At 50.2% G+C, this 22767-nt stretch overlaps 1 protein-coding gene across 2 annotated transcripts in view; it reads left to right on the top strand.

Moving 5' to 3' along the window:
- CFAP77 (cilia and flagella associated protein 77) overlaps positions 1-22767 on the top strand; it is a 136895-nt gene that overhangs the window by 58183 nt on the left and 55945 nt on the right. For both annotated transcript variants that reach the window (XM_038548935.1, XM_038548936.1), the window contains exon 2: positions 22609-22708. In XM_038548935.1, the coding sequence (XP_038404863.1) occupies positions 22609-22708 (100 nt within the window). The remainder of the gene's footprint in view (positions 1-22608; positions 22709-22767) is intronic.

Genomic DNA, 22767 nt, shown 5'->3' with positions numbered 1-22767 from the left:
GCATGGAATATTTTTCCATCTCTTTGTGTCTTCCTCAATTTCTTTCAGAAGTGTTCTATAGTTTTGAGGGTATAGATCCTTTACATCTTTGGTGAGGTTTATTCCTAGGTATCTTATGCTTTTGGGTGCAATTGTAAATGGGATTGACTCCTTAATTTCTCTTTCTTCAGTCTCATTGTTAGTGTATAGAAATGCCACTGACTTCTGGGCATTGATTTTGTATCCTGCCACGCTACCGAATTGCTGTATGAGTTCTAGCAATCTTGGGGTGGAGACTTTTGGGTTTTCTATGTAGAGTATCATGTCATCGGCGAAGAGAGAGAGTTTGACTTCTTCTTTGCCAATTTGAATGCCTTTAATGTCTTTTTGTTGTCTGATTGCTGAGGCTAGGACTTCCAGTACTGTGTTGAATAGCAGTGGTGAGAGTGGACATCCCTGTCTTGTTCCTGATCTTAGGGGAAAGGCTCCCAGTGCTTCCCCATTGAGAATGATATTTGCTGTGGGCTTTTCATAGATGGCTTTTAAGATGTCGAGGAATGTTCCCTCTATCCCTACACTCTGAAGAGTTTTAATCAGGAATGGATGCTGTATTTTGTCAAATGCTTTCTCTGCATCCAATGAGAGGATCATATGGTTCTTGGTTTTTCTCTTGCTGATATGATGAATCACATTGATTGTTTTACGGGTGTTGAACCAGCCTTGTGTCCCAGGGATAAATCCTACTTGGTCATGGTGAATAATTTTCTTAATGTACTGTTGGATCCTATTGGCCAGTATCTTGTTGAGAATTTTTGCATCCATGTTCATCAGGGATATTGGTCTGTAATTCTCCTTTTTGGCGGGGTCTTTGTCTGGCTTTGGAATTAAGGTGATGCTGGCTTCATAGAACGAATTTGGAAGTACTCCATCTCTTTCTATCTTTCCAAACAGCTTTAGGAGAATAGGTATGATTTCTTCTTTAAACGTTTGATAAAATTCTCCTGGGAAGCCATCTGGCCCTGGACTCTTGTGTCTTGGGAGGTTTTTGATGACTGCTTCAATTTCCTCCCTGGTTATTTGCCTGTTCAGGTTTTCTATTTCTTCCTGTTCCAGTTTTGGTAGTTTGTGGCTTTCCAGGAATGCATCCATTTCTTCTAGATTGCCTAATTTATTGGCGTATAGCTGTTCATAATATGTTTTTAAAATCGTTTGTATTTCCTTGGTGTTGGTAGTGATCTCTCCTTTCTCATTCATGATTTTATTAATTTGAGTCTTCTCTCTCTTCTTTTTAATAAGGCTGGCTAATGGTTTATCTATCTTATTAATTCTTTCAAAGAACCAACTCCTGGTTCTGTTGATCTGTTCCACAGTTCTTCTGGTCTCGATTTCGTTGAGTTCTGCTCGAATCTTTATTAACTCCCTTCTTCTCTTGGGTGTAGGATCTATTTGCTGTTTTTTCTCTAGCTCCTTTATGTGTAAGGTTAGCTTTTGTATTTGAGTTCTTTCCAGTTTTTGAATGGATGCTTGTATTGCGATGTATTTCCCCCTTAGGACTGCTTTTGCTGCATCCCAAAGATTTTGAACGGTTGTATCTTCATTCTCATTAGTTTCCATGAATCTTTTTAATTCTTCCTTAATTTCCTGGTTGACCCTTTTATCTTTTAGCAGGATGGTCCTTAACCTCCATGTGTTTGAGGTCCTTCCAAACTTCTTGTTGTGATTTAGTTCTAATTTCAGGGCATTATGGTCCGAGAATATGCAGGGGACAATCCCAGTCTTTTGGTATCGGTTCAGACCCGATTTGTGACCCAATATGTGGTCTATTCTGGAGAAAGTTCCATGTGCGCTTGAGAAGAATGTGTATTCAGTTGAGTTTGGATGTAAAGTTCTGTAGATATCTGTGAAATCCATCTGGTCCAGTGTATCATTTAAAGCTCTCGTTTCTTTGGAGATGTTTTGCTTAGAAGACCTATCGAGTATAGAAAGAGCTAGATTGAAGTCACCAAGTATAAGTGTATTATTATCTAAGTATTTCTTCACTTTGGTTAATAATTGATTTATATATTTGGCAGCTCCCACATTCGGAGCATATATATTGAGGATTGTTAAGTCCTCTTGTTGAATAGATCCTTTAAGTATGATATAGTGTCCCTCTTCATCTCTCACTACAGTCTTTGGGGTAAATTTTAGTTTATCTGATATAAGGATGGCTACCCCTGCTTTCTTTTGAGGACCATTCGAATGGTAAATGGTTCTCCAACCTTTTATTTTCAGGCTGTAGGTGTCCTTCTGTCTAAAATGAGTCTCTTGTAGACAGCAAATAGATGGGTCCTGCTTTTTTATCCAGTCTGAAACCCTGCGCCTTTTGATGGGGTCATTAAGCCCGTTCACATTCAGAGTTACTATTGAGAGATATGAGTTTAGTGTCATCATGATATCTATTCAGTCTTTGTTTTTGTGGACTGTTCCACTGAACTTCTTCTTAAAGGGGAATTTTAAGAGGCCCCCTTAAAATTTCTTGCAGAGCTGGTTTGGAGGTCACATATTCTTTTAGTTGCTGCCTGTCTTGGAAGCTCTTTATCTCTCCTTCCATTTTGAATGAGAGCCTTGCTGGATAAAGTATTCTTGGTTGCATGTTCTTCTCATTTAGGACCCTGAATATATCCTGCCAGCCCTTTCTGGCCTGCCAGGTCTCTGTGGAGAGGTCTGCTGTTACCCTAATACTCCTCCCCATAAAAGTCAGGGATTTCTTGTCTCTTGCTGCTTTAAGGATCTTCTCCTTATCTTTGGAATTTGCAAGCTTCACAATTAAATGTCGAGGTGTTGAACGGTTTTTATTGATTTTAGGGGGGGATCTCTCTATTTCCTGGATCTGAATGCCTGTTTCCCTTCCCAGATTAGGAAAGTTTTCAGCTAGAATTTGTTCAAATACATATTCTGGCCCTCTGTCCCTTTCGGCGCCCTCGGGAACCCCAATTAAACGTAGGTTTTTCTTCCTCAGGCTGTCGTTTATTTCCCTTAATCTATCTTCATGGTCTTTTAATTGTTTGTCTCTTTTTTCCTCAGTTTCCCTCTTTGCTATCAACTTGTCTTCTAGGTCACTCACTCGTTCTTCCACCTCGTTAACCCTCGTCGTTAGGACTTCTAGTTTGGATTGCATCTCATTCAATTGATTTTTAATTTCTGCCTGATTAGCTCTAAATTCTGCAGTCATGAAGTCTCTTGAGTCCTTTATACTTTTTTCTAGAGCCACCAGTAGCTGTATAATAGTGCTTCTGAATTGGCTTTCTGACATTGAATTGTAATCCAGATTTTGTAACTCTGTGGGAGAGAGGACTGTTTCTGATTCTTTCTTTTGAGGTGAGGTTTTCCTTCTAGTCATTTTGCTCAGTGCAGAGTGGCCAAAAGCAAGTTGTATTGGGAAAAAGAGAAAAAGAGAGGAGAGAAAGAAGGAAAGAAAAGAGAAAGAGAAAAAAAAAGGGAAGAAAAAGAAAAAAAAAACGAAAAAAAAAAAAAAAGAAGAAAAAGAGAAAGAAAAAGAAAGGAGAAAAAAGGGGGTGGGGGAAGGAAACAAATCAAAAAGCAAAACAAAACAAAAACAAAAACAAAAACAAACAAACAAAAAAAGAACCACCGGGGAGTATCTTCTGATTCTGTGTACTTTAAGTCCCTTGGCTTCTCCTGGAAGTTGTCCGTCTAGCTGGTGTTCTGGGGGAGGGGCCTGCTGTGCTGATTTTCAGGTGTTAGCAGTTGGGGGAGCTGCTGTGCCCCTGCCTGGTGCAGGGCTCAGTGGGGGTTGTTTGCCCCGTGAGGCCGCAGGAGGAACAGCCCCAGTGGCGGGGCAGCTCTGGAGCCCTGGATTCAGCTCCGGCAGGAACTCAGTCTGCAGGGCCTGGAGGCTCCGGGGCGGGGCCGCTGATCTGCTCAACTGGGGCAGGAGCGTCCTCGCTGTCCTGGGCCCTCCCGGCCTCTGCCTGTCCCGGGGGAGGCGGGATCCTGGGCTGTGTCCCGGCGCCCTGTGCTCCGGAGCCTGCGCTGTTGGATTCGCGCTCCCGGGCCGCGCAGCCCCCTCCGCGGAGCCGCCGCCCGAGCCCCTCCGAGCTGCTCCTGGAACCGCGCAGCCCCCTCCGCACGGAGCCTCTTCCTCTGCCCGAGCCCCTCCGAGCTGCTCCCGGGGCCGCGCAGCCCCCTCCGCGGAGCCGCCGCCCGAGCCCCTTCAGCTGCTCCGGGTCCCGCCGGGTCCCGCCGTGCGCGCTGCAGCCCTTAGGGAGCTCGGCGCACTCTCCTGGGTGCGCAGTTGCTGTTACTGACCCGGGGAGCCCGAGGGCATCCCCTTCCTTCTGGGTCCTGCTCCAACTCCCTGCGAGCCCCTTTCCGCCCGGGAAGGTCGTGCAGCTCCTGCTCCTCCGGGACGGGGCTCTCCTGTCCTGGGGACACTCGCCCCGGCCTCAGCCCGGCTCCTCGCGGGGCCCCTCCCCCTCGGAGGCCTTTGTTCCTTTATTTCTTTTTCCCCCGTCTTCCTACCTTGATAGAAGCGCGAACTCTTCTCACTGTTGCATTCCAGCTGGTCTCTCTTTAAATCTCAGGCCGAATTCATAGATTTTCAGGATAATTTGAAGGTTTTCTAGGTAGTTTGGTGGAGACAGGTGATTTGGAGACCCTGCTCTTCCGCCATCTTGCTCCTCCCCCCCGGTGAGCACAATTCATCAGTAAAATACATGGTTGGTAAGTGCTGTGGAGGAACACTAAGGGGGGTGGAGATGAGGAGAGGTGGGGGCACAGTTCTCAATGAGAGGTCAGGTCAGAGACAGTCACTGAGGGTCCCTGGGTGTCAAGCACTTCCCTGACCAAGGCATGGGGCACAGAGTACTTCCTTGACTTCCAGGAGCTGTGTGTGCTTGTCTGAGCCAGCTCGGGCTGCTGTCACAAATTGCCACAGACTGGCCTGGGGTGTGGGGAGGGCGCCCTTAAGCAATAAACATTTATTTTTCCCAGGTCAGAGTGCCGGCACAATCGGGTTCTTGGGGAATGCCTTCTTCCCGGGGTTCACGGCTGGCTGGCTTCTCCTTGTGGCCACACACATGGAAAAGGAGCAAGCTAACCTTCCGGCCTTTTCTTAGAAGGGCGCTGATCCCATTCAGGGGGACTCTGCCCTCATGACCTAATCACCTCCCAAAGGCCCCACCTGCAAAAGCCATCACCCTAGGGATTAGGTTTCAACATATGAATTTGGGGGTCCGAAACCAGCACCCGTAACAGCACTCAACACAGGAGGGAGTTCGTGTCTTCTGTGTCTCCCCGTTTCCTGTGTCTCCCCATCTCCTGTGTCCCCCCCCAGGATGCATGCTCTGTGCTCACTCACCCTGCATTCTGCTTGGTCCCTCCTGGCTTCCCGCCCCCCTCGGGCAACCTGAATGCCAGGGCAGGCATCTGGGGGTGCAGAGAAGCAGGGGCCACTGACTCACACTGGCAGTCTGGGGGGCGTTCTTGGTCTGAACCTGTGGTCATACAGAGGGGGCTGCCGAGGGCGACCTGCCATGGCCTCCTGCCTCTCCCTCATTCAACTTGCTCCTCTTGGAACCATAAAGAAGCCAAGACGTTTGCAATTCCTTTGAACACAAGTTGGAGAGCGGAGATGGGAGATTGTGGCGGCAGAGTCAGGCAGTGTATTCTGTTTTTCTCTTCTCATCCACCCACCCTGGTCAGGTCTTACCACTCTGCCCCTTCCACTGGCGGTGGCTGTGAGTAGGGTATCACCACTGGGCAATAAAGGGTTAACCCAGCAGGTTGGGGATGTCCCTACTCTCTCAAGTTCCAAAGAAAGGATGAGGCCCCGGCTCCTTGGAGGCAAACCTCTAAGCTCTCAGCCCTTGGAATGTCCTTCCTCATGAGAACGTCTGGCTTAGCTGAGGTTGTGCTGAGCCAGTGGGTCCACGCTAACAGTCTGACTTCTGGTGGGGGCCTCGGGCCACACGGCGTCATGGAGCTCTGGAAGGGCTGGAGACTAAGATGAGCCATCCCAGTGATCAGCCCGTCTCTGTGACCAGCTCCCAGTAAAACTCTGGACACAGAGGCTTGGGGAGCTTCCTTGGTAGGCGATGCTCTGTAAGGATGGTCACACCTCCAAGCTGGGAGGAGTAAATGATATCCACACAACTCCGGGGGGCAGAGGAGAATACTGCTGGCTCCTACCTCACCTGCTGGTTCAGTCTGTGTCCATAAACCGTGACCGTGAGAACAGTGGCTTTTCTGAGATCGGTGGTTCCTTCTGGTCAGTGTCTGAGCTGGAGATGGTCTTGGGAACCCCCACAAATGGCAGCCACACTTTTGGCCTCTGCTCATCCCTGAAGACCTGGTGTGAGGCGGAGAGGCAAGGTGCACCTTCTTACCTCTGTGGGCCAGAGTCCACCTGCATGGCTGACCGAGCCTGTGAGGTGGCTGACCTGGGGGGCACTCCGGCCCATGCAGGGGTGCTTCCCCCGCGAGTCGCTCCGTGCTGCTGATGGCACTGGTGTGCATTCCACCCTCCGGGCTTCAGAAAGTGCCCCCTTGGAGAACAGCAGATTAGACTCCTCTAATCAGCACAACTCCATTGGCTTTTATTACTTTGGGCAAAAGAAAATTTGCTCCTGAACAAGCAAAAGCTCCCTGAGAGTTCTCGAGGTGTCCTGTTTGGAAAGATATGAGGGACGAGGGACAAGGCAGGTGGGGTGCTCGTGGGCTTGGGTGACAAGGAGAGAAGTCATCGTCTGAGGAAGAGAGGTCTGGGCCTGGCCCTTTAACACCAAAATGATGGAGTTCATTTGCATTTAGATCTCCTCCGCTCCCTCTTTTCATCTAAAGACAAATCCTCACAAAAGGCTGCTTAATTAGACCAAATTAGATTTCCGCTCAGCAGCTTGTCATTCATTACAAAATGCTGTTCTTTTTCTATTTTGGTAATTATAGGCTGGTCTGTACGAGTTTGTAAGCATTCACTCCAGCCAGGGAGTATGACTAGCATTCCTGATTTTGTTCAGAGAAGAGGAAAATTATTCAGTTGCACCAAATCTGTCTATTTTATAAGTTGGATCAAGACCATCGCCGGAGTCTTTTACAATAATGAGTATTCTCCCTCTTAATTCTTTAATGATTAATTGTAGGAGCAGCACAGAGCTTGGTAATTTCCAAGACTAAAAGCTAAGTACAAACAGATTTCACATGTAGCAATTATGCCATATATTTGAAATCTTTACCTGAGTTATTCAGCCCTATCGTGTGTGAGAAGCCACCCATTAAATCATTTATAGCACGGCCCTCATCCTCCGTTAATATCGATCAGCAGGCGCCTTCAGGGGAGCTCGGATCTCTTTTCCCATCGCTCATTCCCTCCTCCCAAGCGAGGAGCTGGAGCCGGGGCATCTGCAATGTTCACCTGCAGATGCAGATGCCAGAGGCTGGGGGCCTGGGTTTGGCGGATCCAGGGCCTTCATTCCCATGTTGCTCACACGCCCTCCATCCATTGCCCGCGGTGCAGCTCAGCATCTAAGAAGGCTTCCCACAAACCGGGGAAGGTTCTCAGAGTGGCTGCCGTGTGTGCTGGAGAAGCCAGCGCAGTCCCGTCCCAGGGTGGCCCAGTTGGCTTCACGTTGGTCACTCGGGTTGAGGGCGGGTGGGTGGTGTGAGCCCCGGGCGGCATGTGGAAGTGGGACAGGCGCCATCAGGTCTCTCTAATTAGTGCCACTCGTCCCTGTTCCCTGAGCTTACTGCGTGAGGGGCGCTGAGGCCTCTCTCCTCGCCCAGGCATGAGCTAACAAACAGGAGCGTCCACACTGGGCCCAGATCACGCTAGCTCTGCAGCTTTCTTGCTGGCTGCTCTGCCTTCCTGAACAAAAGACCTGGATGATGTGGATCGGGGTGACGGGGATCCAGGCATGCTCCGGAGAGAGAAAGGCAGAGCTGGAGGAAGTCCTAGAAATCAGCTCATCTTCCCTCTCACTCTATCGATGGGATCCCTGAAGCCAGAGCAGGGGAGAAGGAACCTCCTCTGGGCTGCCCTCCTGGACTGACCCTCTCTTTAGCCCTCAGCCTCCCCCACCTCATGTCATTGTCACAAGTGGGAAACTGCCCAGGCTCTGGTGTTCTCACCAACTGCAGGAACTGTGACCCTTCCATGGGGCCCACTGCGGGGCAGGACTGGTCTTTTCCACTTTTTGCCCTCAGAGCTCAACTCCCTGGAGAATCTGGGAACAGATGCCATACTGACAAGTCAGGCCTGGGAGGAGCAATCTTTCCATGAGCTTCCAGAACAGCAGCCGCCTGCACGACTCATTGATACTTAGTCATGTGAACAGTCCTGAAGTGTTCGTTGAAGACCTACTGTGGGAACACCTGGGTGGCTCAGCGGTTGAGCATCTGCCTTCAGCTCAGGTCATGATCCCAGGGTCCTGGGATCAAGTCTTACATTGGGCTTCCTGCAGGGAGCCTGCTTCTCCCTCTTGCCTATGCCCCTGCCTCTCTCTCTGTGTCTCTCATTAATAAATAAATAAATTCTTAAAAAAAGATTTACTGTGTGCCCAGTACTGGGGACACTGTAGTAAATGGAACAGAGCTGCCTGGTGCTCATGCCACTGATGTGCCATTGAGTGAGCTGTGGCCAAGACCACCACCCAAATGATTGGTTGGCTATAGTGAGGTGGGTCCAGGGAGGAAAGTGAGATCATGTCACAGAGGCTTCGACTCAGGGATGCAGAGTCCCGAGGCCGTGACAGTTAAGCTAGGAGTTGGTGGGGACCCAGGAGTGGATGATGGAGATGTGACTGATGGTGGATCTGGGTCCCTGGGAGGTATACTTCTTCATAGCAGGCTGAGACTCCTCAGCTCAAAAGCCCATTGGCACCAACACTTCACATACCCAGTTGTTTTAAAAACAGCCCGAACAAGCAGATTTTTAGCCATTTAGGGCCTGCCTAAATGTATATTTCAAAATATCTCATCGATTGTAAATTTTTAGCCATTTAGGGCCTGCATAGCTCTCTAATTAAAAAAAAATTTTTTTAGAATTTTTAAAAAGATTTTGTTTATTCATTTATTCATGAGAGACACAGAGAGAGAGAGGCAGAGACACAGGCTGAGGGAGAAGCAGGCTCCTCACAGAGAGCTAGATTCGGGACTCAATCCCTGGACTGGGATCACGCCCTGAGCCAAAGGCAGATGTTCAACTGCTGAGCCACCCAGGCATTCCCTGCATGGCCCTCTAAATGACACCAGCATCTGCTAGCCATTGATCAAACAGAGCCTCAAGTTCATAAGACCCCAAATAGTCTCATGTTCCATGTTTAAGACTCCAAACTGCTGCCGCCCAGCGGAGCCAGCAGAGCCAGGCACCCTGCCCTGTTCTGAGCCACATCACCTGGACACGGAAGCCCGTCTCCATTGCCTTCCCCCACCCTGGGCTCCTGTGCTTTCTTCCCCTTCTGGATGGTGGTCCCTCCCCCATAAGCCTCTGGACAGCCTCACACTGTGAAGGATTTCCCTCGGGTACAGCCCTGGCCAAGAGGCACCCCCTGCAGCTTGTGCGTCAGTGCCCCTTGAGGTCAGCCCAAACGCCTGCACTCACTCCCTGACACTCCTTCATCCCAAACCAGATTATTATCCATCTCCGTATGCTCCCAGGTACCGAGCACTGTGCCCTGCTCCCTGCAAGTTGCCGCCACTGCCCGTGCTGGAGGGGTGATGCATTGCTTGGGTCCCCACATCACTTTGTATGAGCAGCGGCCCGGAGCCAACCAGAAAACAAGCCCACAGTTGCATGGAGGGGGGAGCAGTGGGGCCCTGTCCCCCAGCCATCCGGCTCCACACTGCAATCAATACCCATCCTTATTAACAGGCTTCATCCTAGAGCCTCTTCCTCCGTTTCTGCTACATGCTCTGCTAACAGGTCAGCTGCCATTTTGTGTTAAACTCCTTCTCATTTATTACAATACCAGTTTTTTATTGACATGGAAATAAAACTTACAATCAATGAGATATTATGAAATATACATCAAAACAGAAGTCACTGGAGCTGGCGTTTTCATCTGTTCTCGGGAAGGAACAAGGGTGTATGTGGGGGGGGCGGGAAATACTGAACATTTTTCTTCCCTATTACATGATGCGATTTTCAATGAATCTATAAAGAAAATGAAAACATAAATAGAGTAACCAAACAGAATGATCCTTGCAGCTGTCAAAACTTAAAACAGTTCAGTTCTCCTTTGATTTCTGTTTTAAGTTTTGAAAAGTACATAGATCATTCTCTGCTTTTTCTTTTTCTTTCTTCTCTCTCTCTCTCTCTTCTTTTTTTTTTTTTTTTTTTTTTTTTTTGGTGGGGAGCCTCCTTCTTGGGTCTGTGGTCCTGCAGTCCTCTGTCTTTGACCCTTGGCTGCTGAGGTGACCAAGTAACCAGATGAATATGTCATTTATCCATCATGCTGACGGCTCCCTGTCGGCGGAGTGGCTCCTGGTCTATTCCTTACTCCTCAGCAGTCTGGAAGCGTGCTCCTGTGCTTGTTGGACGCCACATCAAAGTCAGCACAGACGTGTTTCTTCCCTTTACTGAGGCAGTGGTGCGCTGGAGAAGGGGAAGGAAGAGCCCATCCCAGCTGGTGCACACCTACTGCGCACCTCTCACCCCTTGACTCTTCAGACTCAGGTATCTCTCTAAATCTGGTCTCTCCACTCAAGGTGGGGATGGTTATCCCTGTTTCATGAATGATGGCAAACTGAGACTCCAAGGGGTCACACAGTCACTTGGTGAGAAGGATCAGAGTCTGGATTCAGATCCCATCTGCCTTGCACCAGGTGGACCTGGTGAGGACTCCCGAGATGGCCTCGCTGAAGGAGTCCCATTTTTTTTTCCTGAAAGTCTTAGAGCCCGCTCTGCAAAAGAAATCTGATGTGGAGACCCCCCTGTGAATAAAACTTGTATGATAGTGGGCGCCTGGCTGGTTCAGGATGAGGGCTTCATACACTGGGGAACCTCTCCTCTCCTCTTCAGGTACCCCGAGCTCCTCTCTGAGCCACAGGGGACTTGTGGCACTTGGTGGGAAGGTCACTGATCTCCTAGTGTCTCTCAGTATAGATGAGGCAGGGGCCACGGGGAGCAGGCAAGGTGGTCGGGCACCAGCTCCCAGGTCTCCGTTTGCACGGTCCAGTACTCCCTCTCCACCATTAGATGGTACATAATGTCAAGTGAAATCCATCAAGTTCCACTGGCCCTTGGCCTGCTTTGGAACAACTACTTCGTGAAGCTCTCAAAAGCCTCTCGTAGATGTGCCTTCACCGGCTTTGCCATACAGACTACCTCAGAGAGCAACGAAACCACATGGGACCTGGCTTAACTATTTGAGTCCTGGCGGAGACACCACCTACCCATGCCACGCAAGCTTACTTCCTTAAGATGGAGGGATGTTTTCCAACTTTCCAATGTGTCGTGGTGAGATAGATATTTGCATTTCTTTTCTTTCTCATCCCAAAGAGAGAGGAGTTTCCCAAATTGCTTGGGTGGGAAGCATGGCATATCTTTCCTGTGGACATATCAATTTTTCTTTTTATTGAGGCAAAATTTACATAGAATTCACCATTAGTCATTTGTAAGTGTATTCAGGGCTATGTAGCACATCCACAATGTCAACAACTGCCTGTCTAGTGGCAAGACCGCAAAAGGAAATCCCATACCCATTAACCAGTCACTCCCATCCTCCTCTTGCCCTGTTCTCGGGCAATCACTAATCTACCTTCTTTGTCTGTGGATTTGCCTGTTCTGGACATTTCACATAGATGGAATCACACACTCTGTGGCTTTTATCTTGGGGCTTCGTTTCCTTTAGTGTAATGCTTTCAAGGTTTGAGCACATTGTAGCACGTATGAGGACTCCATGCCTTTTTATGGCTGACTAATATTTTACTGTATGGATCTAGCTCATTTTATTATCCACTCATTGGTTGATGGACCTCTGGCTGGTTTCCATCTTTTGGCAACTGTAAATAATGCTGTTGTGAACATATATTAGCTTGAGTACCTGCTTTCAATGTCTTTGGGTATGTACCTAGGAGTGGAATTGCTGGGTCATCTGGTAATTCTATGTTTAACTTTCTGAAGAGCCATCAAATGGACATATGAATCTTATGACTCGTTCTCTATGGACACAAATGCAGACAGAGTTGCTGATAATTCAGAATAGTGGAGAGGCTCATGAAGACCACTAGCTAGTATGCCTACTTTTTATTAAGAACCTCTGCTCAGGGGATCCCTGGGTGCCACAGCGGTTTAGCGCCTGCCTTTGGCCCAGGGCGCGATCCTGGAGACCCGGGATCGAGTCCCACGTCGGGCTCCCGGTGCATGGAGCCTGCTTCTCCCTCTGCCTGTGTCTCTGCCTCTCTCTCTCTCTCTCTCTCTCTCTCTGTGACTATCAAAAATAAAATAAAAAAAAAGAACCTCTGCTTAGAACTTGCCCTGCATTATGAAATGCCCCAATAACCCTATGAGCTAGGTACTCTCATTGTACCTATTTTATAGGCTCAGAGGTTAAGTGACTTGCTCAAAAGTCACACAGAGTTGAGAAGCTAGAATCCTAACCCAAGCGGTTTGGTCCCAAGATGGCCAAATGGTAATGTCTCTGTAACGTTCCAAACAATTTCTGTTTGGATCTGGAAGGCCACAGGGTACAGGCTGGCGGCGGCAGCTCTCCACTCCTCATTATGCCTGGGCTCAGACTACTATGAGAACAAGCTTGCCTTCCTCGAGTCTGCCCCAGCTGTGGGCATCTGGAGTGGGCCTGCCAGTTCCCATCGTGCACCACCCACAAAACACACAAGTGACAGGTGACTGCAAAGCATGACAGTGAGGGACTTCTCTCCATGGGAGCATTTAGCTTTATTCCTTGTTTCTTCCTTAAACAGCCAGTTTATTGGGCATCAGCTCTGTGTCACCATGGTTTGTGGTCAACTCAAACACATGGTTGTTCACTCATCTCAGCCGCAGACTAGAGAGCTGGGGTCGTTTGCCCCATTTTACAGATGAGGAGCTCGGGGTCCGGACCATACGGGTATAATTGGCAGCGCCAGTGTCAATCCTGACTTTCAGGTCTGGGAGCCCTGCCAAGTGGGCAGAAGCCATCCTAGCCACCTTCCTACCTTGGGGGCACCCTCTCTTTTAGGAGCCTCTGCTTTTGCCGGGGAGGAAAACTTTCTGTGAGTGTGTGCTCCAGGACAATGAGCCACCTCAGAGAGTGGCTTGGGGCTGTTCATAATTCAGATGACATCGTAGCCAGTTTCTATTGCTTTCATTAAAAAAAAAAAAAAAATCGAGATCATGGTGTTTCTCCTCCCAGCCTCTCACGTTCGCCTTTTGAAAATGCTGCGCGTTTCCCCCTCATCCGCCTAAACCTGCTGTTGAGTTACCGGCCCCCAGAGGCTGCAGGCTCCGAGAGACGCATCCATGCACTTTGCTGCTCACCGCCTTCTCCGAGTGTAATCAAACATCAAGCTAAGTAGCAAATAAATCTCTCGATCTCATAAGCTGCACAGCGAGATCATGTAAATGCAAATGAAGGACCTGGTTTCAAGCTGTCGGGGGGAGGGGAGGGAGCGCAGGGGCCCTGTCACCGTGACCGCCTCAACTGCAAGGGCCATACATCAGTCGCAGTAACAGTCCCCGCAGCACGAAGGGAGAAGGGAGCCCGAGCCGCCCCAGGGAGATGGAGGAAGCAGGCCGGCTGCAAAACACATGCAGCGCTGGCCGTGAGAGCAGGGTGGCCGGGCAGGTGCCATGGGGCCTGGAGAGGTGTCCCGCTGCCTGAGACTCCCCTTGGCCTGAGCTGGGGAGTTGCTCTAGTAAAACCAACTCTAACCGCAGCAGTGGCCGAAGCCACAGCTAGGGCCAGATCCCACTAAACACTCAGTGCAGCCCCGGGAAGTTTTACAGATGCGGAAGCAGGGGCCAGACAGTTTAAGTGACTTGCCCAAGGTCACACGGGCAATGGCAGAGCTGGGCCTCTGTTCTATGTGACATTAATAAGCCGGCTTCCTGCATCCTCACCCTGGCTCACGGCCTCCCCTCCACCAGGGGAGCAGCCAGCTAGGCCCCCATTATAACCCCCACAATTACACTGACACTGGTTTGAATGTGGCCCTTGACAGGTGCATAGGAAATAGAAACTTATGCTTTAACTCTGCCATTCGACTTTTTCAATTATAAAAGTAAACTCCCAGCACCCTCTCCAAAGGCCCCTATCCCTAACCACATACCCTCACACAATCAGTTACATTAAGTTTCCTTCCAGTATTTTTTTCAATGAAGCTTTTTTTTATACGCTCGCAACCATAGTATATGTAAAATTCTGAACCCTGCTGTGTTTTTTTTTCACTTGACATTATTTTATATGCCTTTGATCATATATGGATGTGGTCTTCCCATGTGTGCCTTTTTAGTATCATTATTCGGTGTTCAACTGCCACTCACACAATGCACATGGTTCAAAGAATCTGGCTTCTAAGACGGTGCCGGAGTCCTTTGATGCATAATGCACCTTATTTCACATGATTGTTTATCTGAGGTTCTCATTATGGAAATAAATAAATATCCTCTATGCTAATCAGGATCACAATTTGCATTTATATTGTGCTTTTCATTCGAGGATCTTAAGTTGTTTTATAATAATGAACTATCCCTCTATGAGCGCAATGGTATGTGTGTGCATACGCATGCATGGGTATAGCTATATACAGATATTTATTTAATAACTACCAGGCAATAACTGTGGGATTTCACGTAACTACACTTTAATAGGATGCAGGAAAGTGAGTGGAGGCTTTTCAACTGTCGGACAAACATTCATTTAGTTCAGACGCTGGGCTAGAGGGTTAATGAACTACATTCTGTGTGGCTGCCAGGAAGAGGGAGGGATTCCTCTACGGGGATTTCTCCGGATGGATTGAGTATCTAAGGTAAGTCTAGAACCCACACACTGAGCTCCCAGACTGGAAACCCATCTTGGAAATGTTCATTTATCTAGAGTCAGATCTGGTTCCGGGCCAACCAAGACATAAAAGGTGAACTGATTTCACCCATTTTCACCTCTTGGCTGGGAAACAGGGGCTGGTTAAAAATTTGCAGATTTTCAGAAGCATATTGGGTGGGAAATTCTTAGACTTGAATTGCAAGGCCAGCTCGCATGTTGTGAAGTTGTTTCACGAGCACCGGCTTCGGTGAGGCTCTAGGGCTAGGGGGGTGGTCTTTCTTACCCTCAGGTGACTTCAGAGCAAGGTAGCAGCTGGAGGGGAGCGCCATCTGTACTTGCCCCTGGAAAACCCCCGTGGTCCTCATGCCAACCAGTGCCTGCTCCGAGGGGGCTTCCGTGAGGGGGTGGGGGGTGAGGGGCTGCCTGGCCAGCCCAATCCGGGGCCTGTTTCCAGAGCCTGGTCCCTCATGCAAGTGGCAGAGGGAGCTTCAGTGCAGAAGGAGCCCAGAGAATCCGGAGACCCCTGGGACAGGGAGAGAGCTGGTTTTAATTAGAGCTGAGAGACGGGAAATAAGGCAGCGAGGGATGACATCTTAATGAGGTTTAATGAAGCTGTCTGCTGATGGGGACAGCTGTCACCCAGAGCTGTATTCCAGCCAAGCCACGTTGTGACAGAGGAAACTCAAAAAAAGGCACAGTTTGAATGCTGCTGAGGAGGGCGGGGTGGTCTGATGCAGAGCCCCGATTCTGCTCCCACCTCCAACACCTCTTGACTCAAGCACCTCAACCACCAGGAGGGATCCCAGCTACTGGGCCATATTTGAACAGCTTCCTACGGTTCACACTTCCCTGCGGTGCAAAGCTAAGGCGTCATGCCTCTTAAAAGACCTTGAGGATTTTGCAGGAGACTCCTTAGAATTCCACTATCAGACATGGGAAATGCCAGAGGGCCTTGCACGTGCGGGCTAAAAGGGATTCACGGATCCCTTCTCTTCCTGAGCCTTGACTTCCCCATCTGTCCACTGGCGATGATGTGACCTCCCTCAGAGCGCTGCTGGGGGGTCAGCATGTCTGGGAGAGCTGAGTTATCTACCTTGGCTATTCCATTTACTACTGGGGTGGCCTTGGCCAGGTGTGAACCTTCGGGTTTCCCATCTGTAGAATGGGAAGCCTACCTCCAAGTGGGATTAGCAGGGTTCAGGGGGGAAGCACAAGAATTTCTCAGGACAGAGTAAGTGCTCAGTAGAAAGGTTTACTAAATAAGATCAGATCGCATGAGCCCCACACTTAAGAGGTGCTCAGTAAATGTTAGCTCTCTTCCTTGTTTCTTTCTTCACTTCTGCAGCAGACAGAGGGTGATGGTTCCAAGGCATCCCCGTGTGGGGAAGGTACTTACAACCTTCACATGGCCCAACAGCCTGGCCATGTCACCTGCCCCAGGACCTTTGCACATTCCAACTTGAGAGCTGTTGCCTCTGGGCTGCCCCTCATCCTGTTCTGGGCTGGGCCAGGGGAGGGGGGGTGCGGTTGGTGGGGGCAGGTAGCATGGGGGTCTGAGTGGCCAATTAAAGTGGAGATTTGTGGCCAGTCTCATCAGTTTCATGGATATCAGACTGGGGTTGCCATGGCGAAGCCGGTGACTACTACATCAGACCTGAAGTCACCTTCCCTTTCAATGGCAGCTGATCTCAGATGTCTGTCATGACTCACTTGCCTGCATCTGGAAGTTCAGGGTCAGGAGCTCTGATCCTCAGCTGGCTTTACGTGGCTCCCCTGAGGTGCCCAGAGACCTGCAGAGCCCTCCACTGAGCAGCTTTCCCCTGGAGGCTTCTAGAAGGGCTTTGTGGACAGCTGGGAAAGGAGGCCCAGAATTGGCTCCAGGCCCTCACACCTCTGGCTCAATGTTCCTTCCTGCTTCCAAGAAGCCCCTCGGAGAACCCTTGGCTCTCTGGCTCTCCCTGGCTGACCCACTGGAACCTTCTTCAGGTTGACTCTCTCCAAAATGCCAATCCAAGGTCGGCATCTTTCTTTTTTTCCTGCATACTTGTCCCTGACCCAGTCAGGACTTTCCGTCCTGTGTCCATGTCACATCAGCCTACAGTGTTTTCCGAAGGGGCAGCTCTTGCCAGAACTCCAAGCTATTCGTGAAAACAGCGGACTTTACCTGGGGCCGTCCTGGGCATCAGGCTCCCGAAATGCATGCTCTGTGTGTGCAGAGGGAGGGGCAGTGCAGAGGCCAAGGCACATCCACTCTGCACGAGCAGCATGTTGCCTGCAGAGCTAAGATGATGGGTATACTAAATGCCAACTGAGCAGTTCAGAGGCAGCAAAGACCACATGGAGTCAGGCGTGGGTTCAAATCCTGCCTCGGCCACTCATTAGCTGTGCAGCAGAACAGGCCTTCCAGTTGCCCGGGCCTCTGTTTCTCCCCCGGAAGCTGGGCCAGTGGTGACCATTTTGCAGGGTTATTTTAAGCCTCAGAGGTGATGGAGGCTGAGGAGCCTGGCTCGTGGTCACCAGGATTACAGGGGTCACTGTGGTCAGTGGTGTTGGCACAAAGTGGGCTGGGGAGCTTGTCTCATTGGTCAGCTGAGCTGGTCATGGGTGAGTCCGCTGCTCCTCTGGGCATTCACATGTGAACACAGGGGTCCCGAGGCACCCGGCCTTTGGACCTAAAGGCCTGAGCTGCCCAAGGTGGAGTTTCAAGCACAGGAGAGTTTGGGGCTGGGTGGAACCCCAGAAAAGATCAGGGAGCACTCCCACAGCACTAGCCTGGGATGCTCTGCGCACAGCTCTGGGGGTGCGCTTGAGACAGGCCCAGGGATCCTTTGTTGTCCTACAGGTGACCCTCTCGGATGCTGGGGTGTGACCTGCCCAAGAGGGAAGCCAGTCCAGCTGTGGGGCTGGAAGGCTGAACCTCCTTCTCGGCTGAACTCTTGGAGAGCCCTACCTCATTCCGCCGGCTGATCCTGCTGCCTGGAGAAGTTAACACATATGACAAAACCAACACTCAGGCAATTCCGGGCACGAACCCACCATTGCAAAAGCACACAGCAGAGCGCCCTTTGGGACTTGACAAATTGTTTTTGTGCTACTGCTGCCAGTGCTTACACTGTGCTTGCGCGAAGAGGGGGTACCCCATGGTGCTCGAGAACACAGTGCTCCTTCAACCCGTAGCCATGGCCACATCACAGATGAATGGGTTCTGAAGGAGGCCTGCATGCAGGACTGCACGGCCTGCGGGGCACCCACGTCAGGTCAGGAGGCAGTAGGACCAGCACCCCCGAAGCCCCCTCGAGCTGCTTTCAGCCGCCACCCCTGCCCCAAGGACTCCCGGCATCCTGCAGGGGTTCGAGCCCCTTTTGCTCGGCCCTTGCGTGTCTGGCTCCTCTCACCCTGCACTTCATGCGAGAGCTGCCGTATGGTTGTGTGTGGCTATTTTTTTTTTTTTTAAATTGTTGCCATAGAGTGGGACTTCCCAGCCTGGGCAGTACTGGCATTCAGGGCTGGGTAATTCTTCATCGTTGGAGGTGAGGCCTGTGTTGTGCTTTGTAGGACGGTTAGCAGTAGCTGGCCTCCACCCACCCCGTGGAAGGCAGTACAGCACCCCTTCCCAAGTTGTGACAAGGCAGAACGTGTCTGACACGGCCAGGTGTCCTCCGGGAGGGCAAACCTGATTGAGAACTGCTGCTACGGGGCGCTCTATGGAGCAAATACGTCACGACTTTTTTTATCCACTTATAATGGCCATTTGGATCGTTTCCAGTACATGGTTAGTAGGGGTTGAGGTGCTGTGAGCATTCTCAGACATGTCTTTGTTGAACATGGGCACTCATTTCTGGTGCATGTCTGGGGGGAACTGTTGGGATACCGTAGCCATATGTTTAGCTTTAATAGATATCGCTAAACAGTTTGCCCCAGTGGCTGTTTATACCTCCCACGAGGTGCATCTGTGTTCTGGTTCCTCCACATTCTCACCAATAGTGTTGAGTTTTTACTTTTTTTTTTTTTTTAAGATTTTATTTATTCATAGAGACAGCGAGAGAGGGGCAGAGACACAGGCAGAGGGAGAAGCAGGCTCCATGCAGGGAGCCCGACGTGGGACTCGATCCCCGGTCTCCAGGATCACACCCTGGGCTGCAGGCGGCACCAAACTGCTGAGCCACCAGGGCTGCCCGAGTTTTTACTTTGCATTGCTCAGAGATTAAACAACTTTGAAATCTGGATCTTGGCCACTTGGACATCCTCTTAATGAAGTGCCTGTTCAAGTCTCTTGCTTATCCTTCTATAGGATTGCTGGCCTTTTTTTCTTATTAATTTGTAGCTGCTCTTTATATACGATGGATAAGGTTCCTTTGCCAGGTATATGTATTGCAAACATCTTCTCTCACTGTGGACTGAGATTTTTAGAGCTAGAGGCAATCCGTGCTCCCCCAATCCAACTCCTGAGTGCACTTGACTATGGGGTTACTCAGTCAGTTGTCCTTTTTACAAAACAATAAATTTCATAAGGGCCAAGACTTTGTGTCTGCTTTGTTTGCCCTAGAACTCCCAACACAGGACTGGGTGCAGAGTAGGTACAAAATAAATATTTGAGGAGTGAAAGAATGGGTGATCCTCCCATGGGATGACTCTTGCAGCCTAAGGCTTCAAGGCATTTGGGCAGTGGTTGATTCCAGTCAACTGTTGGTAAAAAGTGCAGAGATAGGCACCCATGTGCTTTTCCGCCTCCCCACCCACCCCACCCCACCCCCAACATAACAGCCAGCTCTTGAGTCTGTCTGTCCTTTCTCTGCCAACTGGAAGTCTGCCCACCTGCACCTGCCCTGAGGGAGGCGGCGGGGTGGGGGAAGCCTCTCCTGGAGAAGTCACATTTTAATTAACTTCCCCTGCAGTCACCAGAGAGGCCAGATCATTTTCAAAAACAAATGAGAAGCCAGAGCTTTGTCTGCAGCTCAGAGTGAGTCTTTCAGAAGGAATTCAAGGCAAACCACCCAGCAGAGGCCCCATGCACTTGCCTGGAACCCAGGGCTCCATCCCTTTCGAGGGAAGTGGGGCCTCCTGGGATTTGAGTTGGGAAAGAAGAGGGAGAACGATGTGTAGAAGAGGAGTGATAGGGTCTCCAAGGAGGCATTTCATTCATTCATTCATTCATTCATTCATTCAGCCCCTACTTGCCAGCATCTTTTCAATGGCACAGGGAGAAAGAGGGGTGAGGATAATGGGGCAGGGGGCACAGGGGCGATCTCTGTACCTTCTGCTCAATTTTGCTGTGAACATTAAACTGCTCTAAAAAAAACAAGGTCCAGTGGCACCCAGGTGGCTCAGTCGCTGAAGCGTCTGCTTTGGGCTCGGGTCATGATCTCGGGGTCCTGGGATCAAGCCCCGTGTCTGGCTCCCTGTTCTGTGGAGAGCCTGCTTCTCCCTCTCCCTCCTGCTCGTGCTCTCTCTCACTGTCTCTGTCTCTCTCTCTCTCAAATAAATAAATAAATAAAATCTTAAAAAAAAGGTCTATCTTTAAACAACAACAACAACAAAAACTAAAAAAATAAACCTTAAAATAAATGAAGAGTGAGAGTACATTCTACTGGGAGAGGCATGTTAAGCTGATCATCATGCAGTTAATGACTTGATTACTCTGCTTTGTAATTTCTAACGGCTTTACTGACACTAAGTCACACAGTGTACAATTCACACAAAGAAAGTGTACAATCCAGTGGCTTTTCGCTTATTCCCAGACTCATGCAACCATCACTACCATCAATTTTGGGATACGTCTTAGCCATCACTCCCCACCCCAAACATTCCAATCCCATCCCCCTCCCAGCCAGAAGCAACCACGAATCTACCTTGTGTCCATTTGGACTTGCTACTTGAGACATTTCAGGTCAAGGAAGTCATGCAGTACGTGGTCCTTGGTGCCTGGCTCTTTCCCTGAGTGTCATATACAGACCCAAAGCCCTTCTGTGCTGCAGAGGTACTACTGGGCAATTTTGAAAGTGTCCTGTAGATAGAGCTCACCCTAGGGTGCCGTATGACAGGGAAAGTCTGGACTGAAGGCAACCCGGGAGAGCTTCACAGAGGAGGAGGTTTTTAATCTTGGGCATTTATTGAGCACCTGCAATGTGCCAGCAGGAAGGGGAAGGCCATAGAAGTCATGGTTCTGTCTGTGTGGGATTTTATCATCCAGACATTTGGGTGGCTCATGGGTATTCGTTTAGCCAGTGGATCTGAGCGTGGGCTGGAGACAGACGGCTGGTGTTCAAGTCCCAGCTCTGCCACTTTCTACTGTGTGGCCTTGTGCCAACTGCCTGACTTATCTGTGCCTCAGCTTCCTCATCGGAGAAATGGGGTTAGCAAGGGGGGCTGCCTCACAGGGCAGCTGTGGGGACTCAAGGAGAGGCACAGGGGAAGGGCTGAACATTGTATCTGGGACACGATCAGAAGTCAACAGAGGCTCCATGAAGCAGAGAGGAGATGTTCTAAGCATCATGAGGAGTAGGACCTCTGACCTCAGGAAGCTGCTCCGCTAAAGAGCTGCAGGGTGATCTAATGATTAGGAGTCCTGGCTGGAGGCCCGACCCAGCCCCGTGTGGAACCCAGCCCAGCCCTTAGGAGCTGTGGGTCACGACCGCCTCTCTAAGCATCCGCTCCCCTGTCTATAAAATGGGGGAGTCACGTGGTCAGTTATAGGGCCATTTGTTCCTACATCTCCCTCCTGGGGGGCAAGGAGGAGTGCGCCAGAGACGCCGAGAATGAGAGCGGCACCTGGGTGACTCAGTGGTTGAGTGTCTGCCTTTTTTTTTTTTTTTTTTTGTATATTTTTTTATTGGAGTTCAATTTGTCAACATATAGTATAACACCCAGTGCTCATCCCATCAAGTGCCCCCCTCAGTGCCTGTTACCTTTGACTCACATCGTGATCCTGGGGTCCTGGGATCGAGTGCTGCATCGGGCTTCCCACAGGGAGCCTGCTTCTCCTCCTGCCTGTCTCTGCCTCTCTCTGTGAGTCTCTCATGCATAAATAAATAAACTCTTTTAAAAAAAGAGACAGAGAGACAGAGACCCAGAGAGTGAGGAAAGCTATCTAGCCACTCTGAAGGTGATACAGGCCTTGTTGCCATAGCCCCACCTGCAGGTGAGGATTTGAGAAGCCTTCCACATCTTCACGAGCTGCAGTGAGCGCCATATAAGCCATCGTGTTTGGTAGGAATGAAGAGTCAGGTAGGAAAGATGCCCCCCACCCCACCCCACCCCAAGGGGGCCTCCAGGTGAATCTCTGTGAACCAGGCCTTCCAGCATATCTGCGTAGGTGAGTCACCTCCAGCTCCGGGCAGGCAGATCTGGGCTGGGCCCCGAATGCACCTACACTGGACAAATGCGCCTCCTCTTTCAAGGCCTCAGGGGTCCTCCTGACTTGACTCTGCTCGCTTGTCCCTCAGCACGAGCACCCCGGCAGCCTCCTCCAGCGGGAAGAAGTGGCCCCTTCCAGGGAGGCTCAGTCATCCACACCCTGGCAGCCCTGCGGTCACCCACAGGGCCTGTGGCAAAGTGAGCAGGTCCCATGACTCTCACTGCTGAATTTGGTATCATGTGGTTGGTCCGGTATTCCACTCCTCACCCCTGATCTCTATCTTTCCCCAAACAGGCTGAACTCGGGAAGCCCCGAGAAAGAAGCTGCAGTCTGCCTGGGATCGACTTTAATTATGGACTCTACATCCGGGGGCTGGATGGAGGCGTCCCCGAAGGTGAGCAAGCCGACTCTGCACCTCAGGGGATTGAGCTCTCAACCCAGCCTGGCCACTCG

The sequence above is a fragment of the Canis lupus genome, chromosome 9 (assembly GCF_011100685.1).
Source record: "Canis lupus familiaris isolate Mischka breed German Shepherd chromosome 9, alternate assembly UU_Cfam_GSD_1.0, whole genome shotgun sequence".
Classification (NCBI taxonomy): domain Eukaryota; kingdom Metazoa; phylum Chordata; class Mammalia; order Carnivora; family Canidae; genus Canis; species Canis lupus.
The sequence above is the reverse complement of the archived record's forward strand: the minus strand, read 5'-3'. Positions and strand labels throughout refer to the sequence as shown.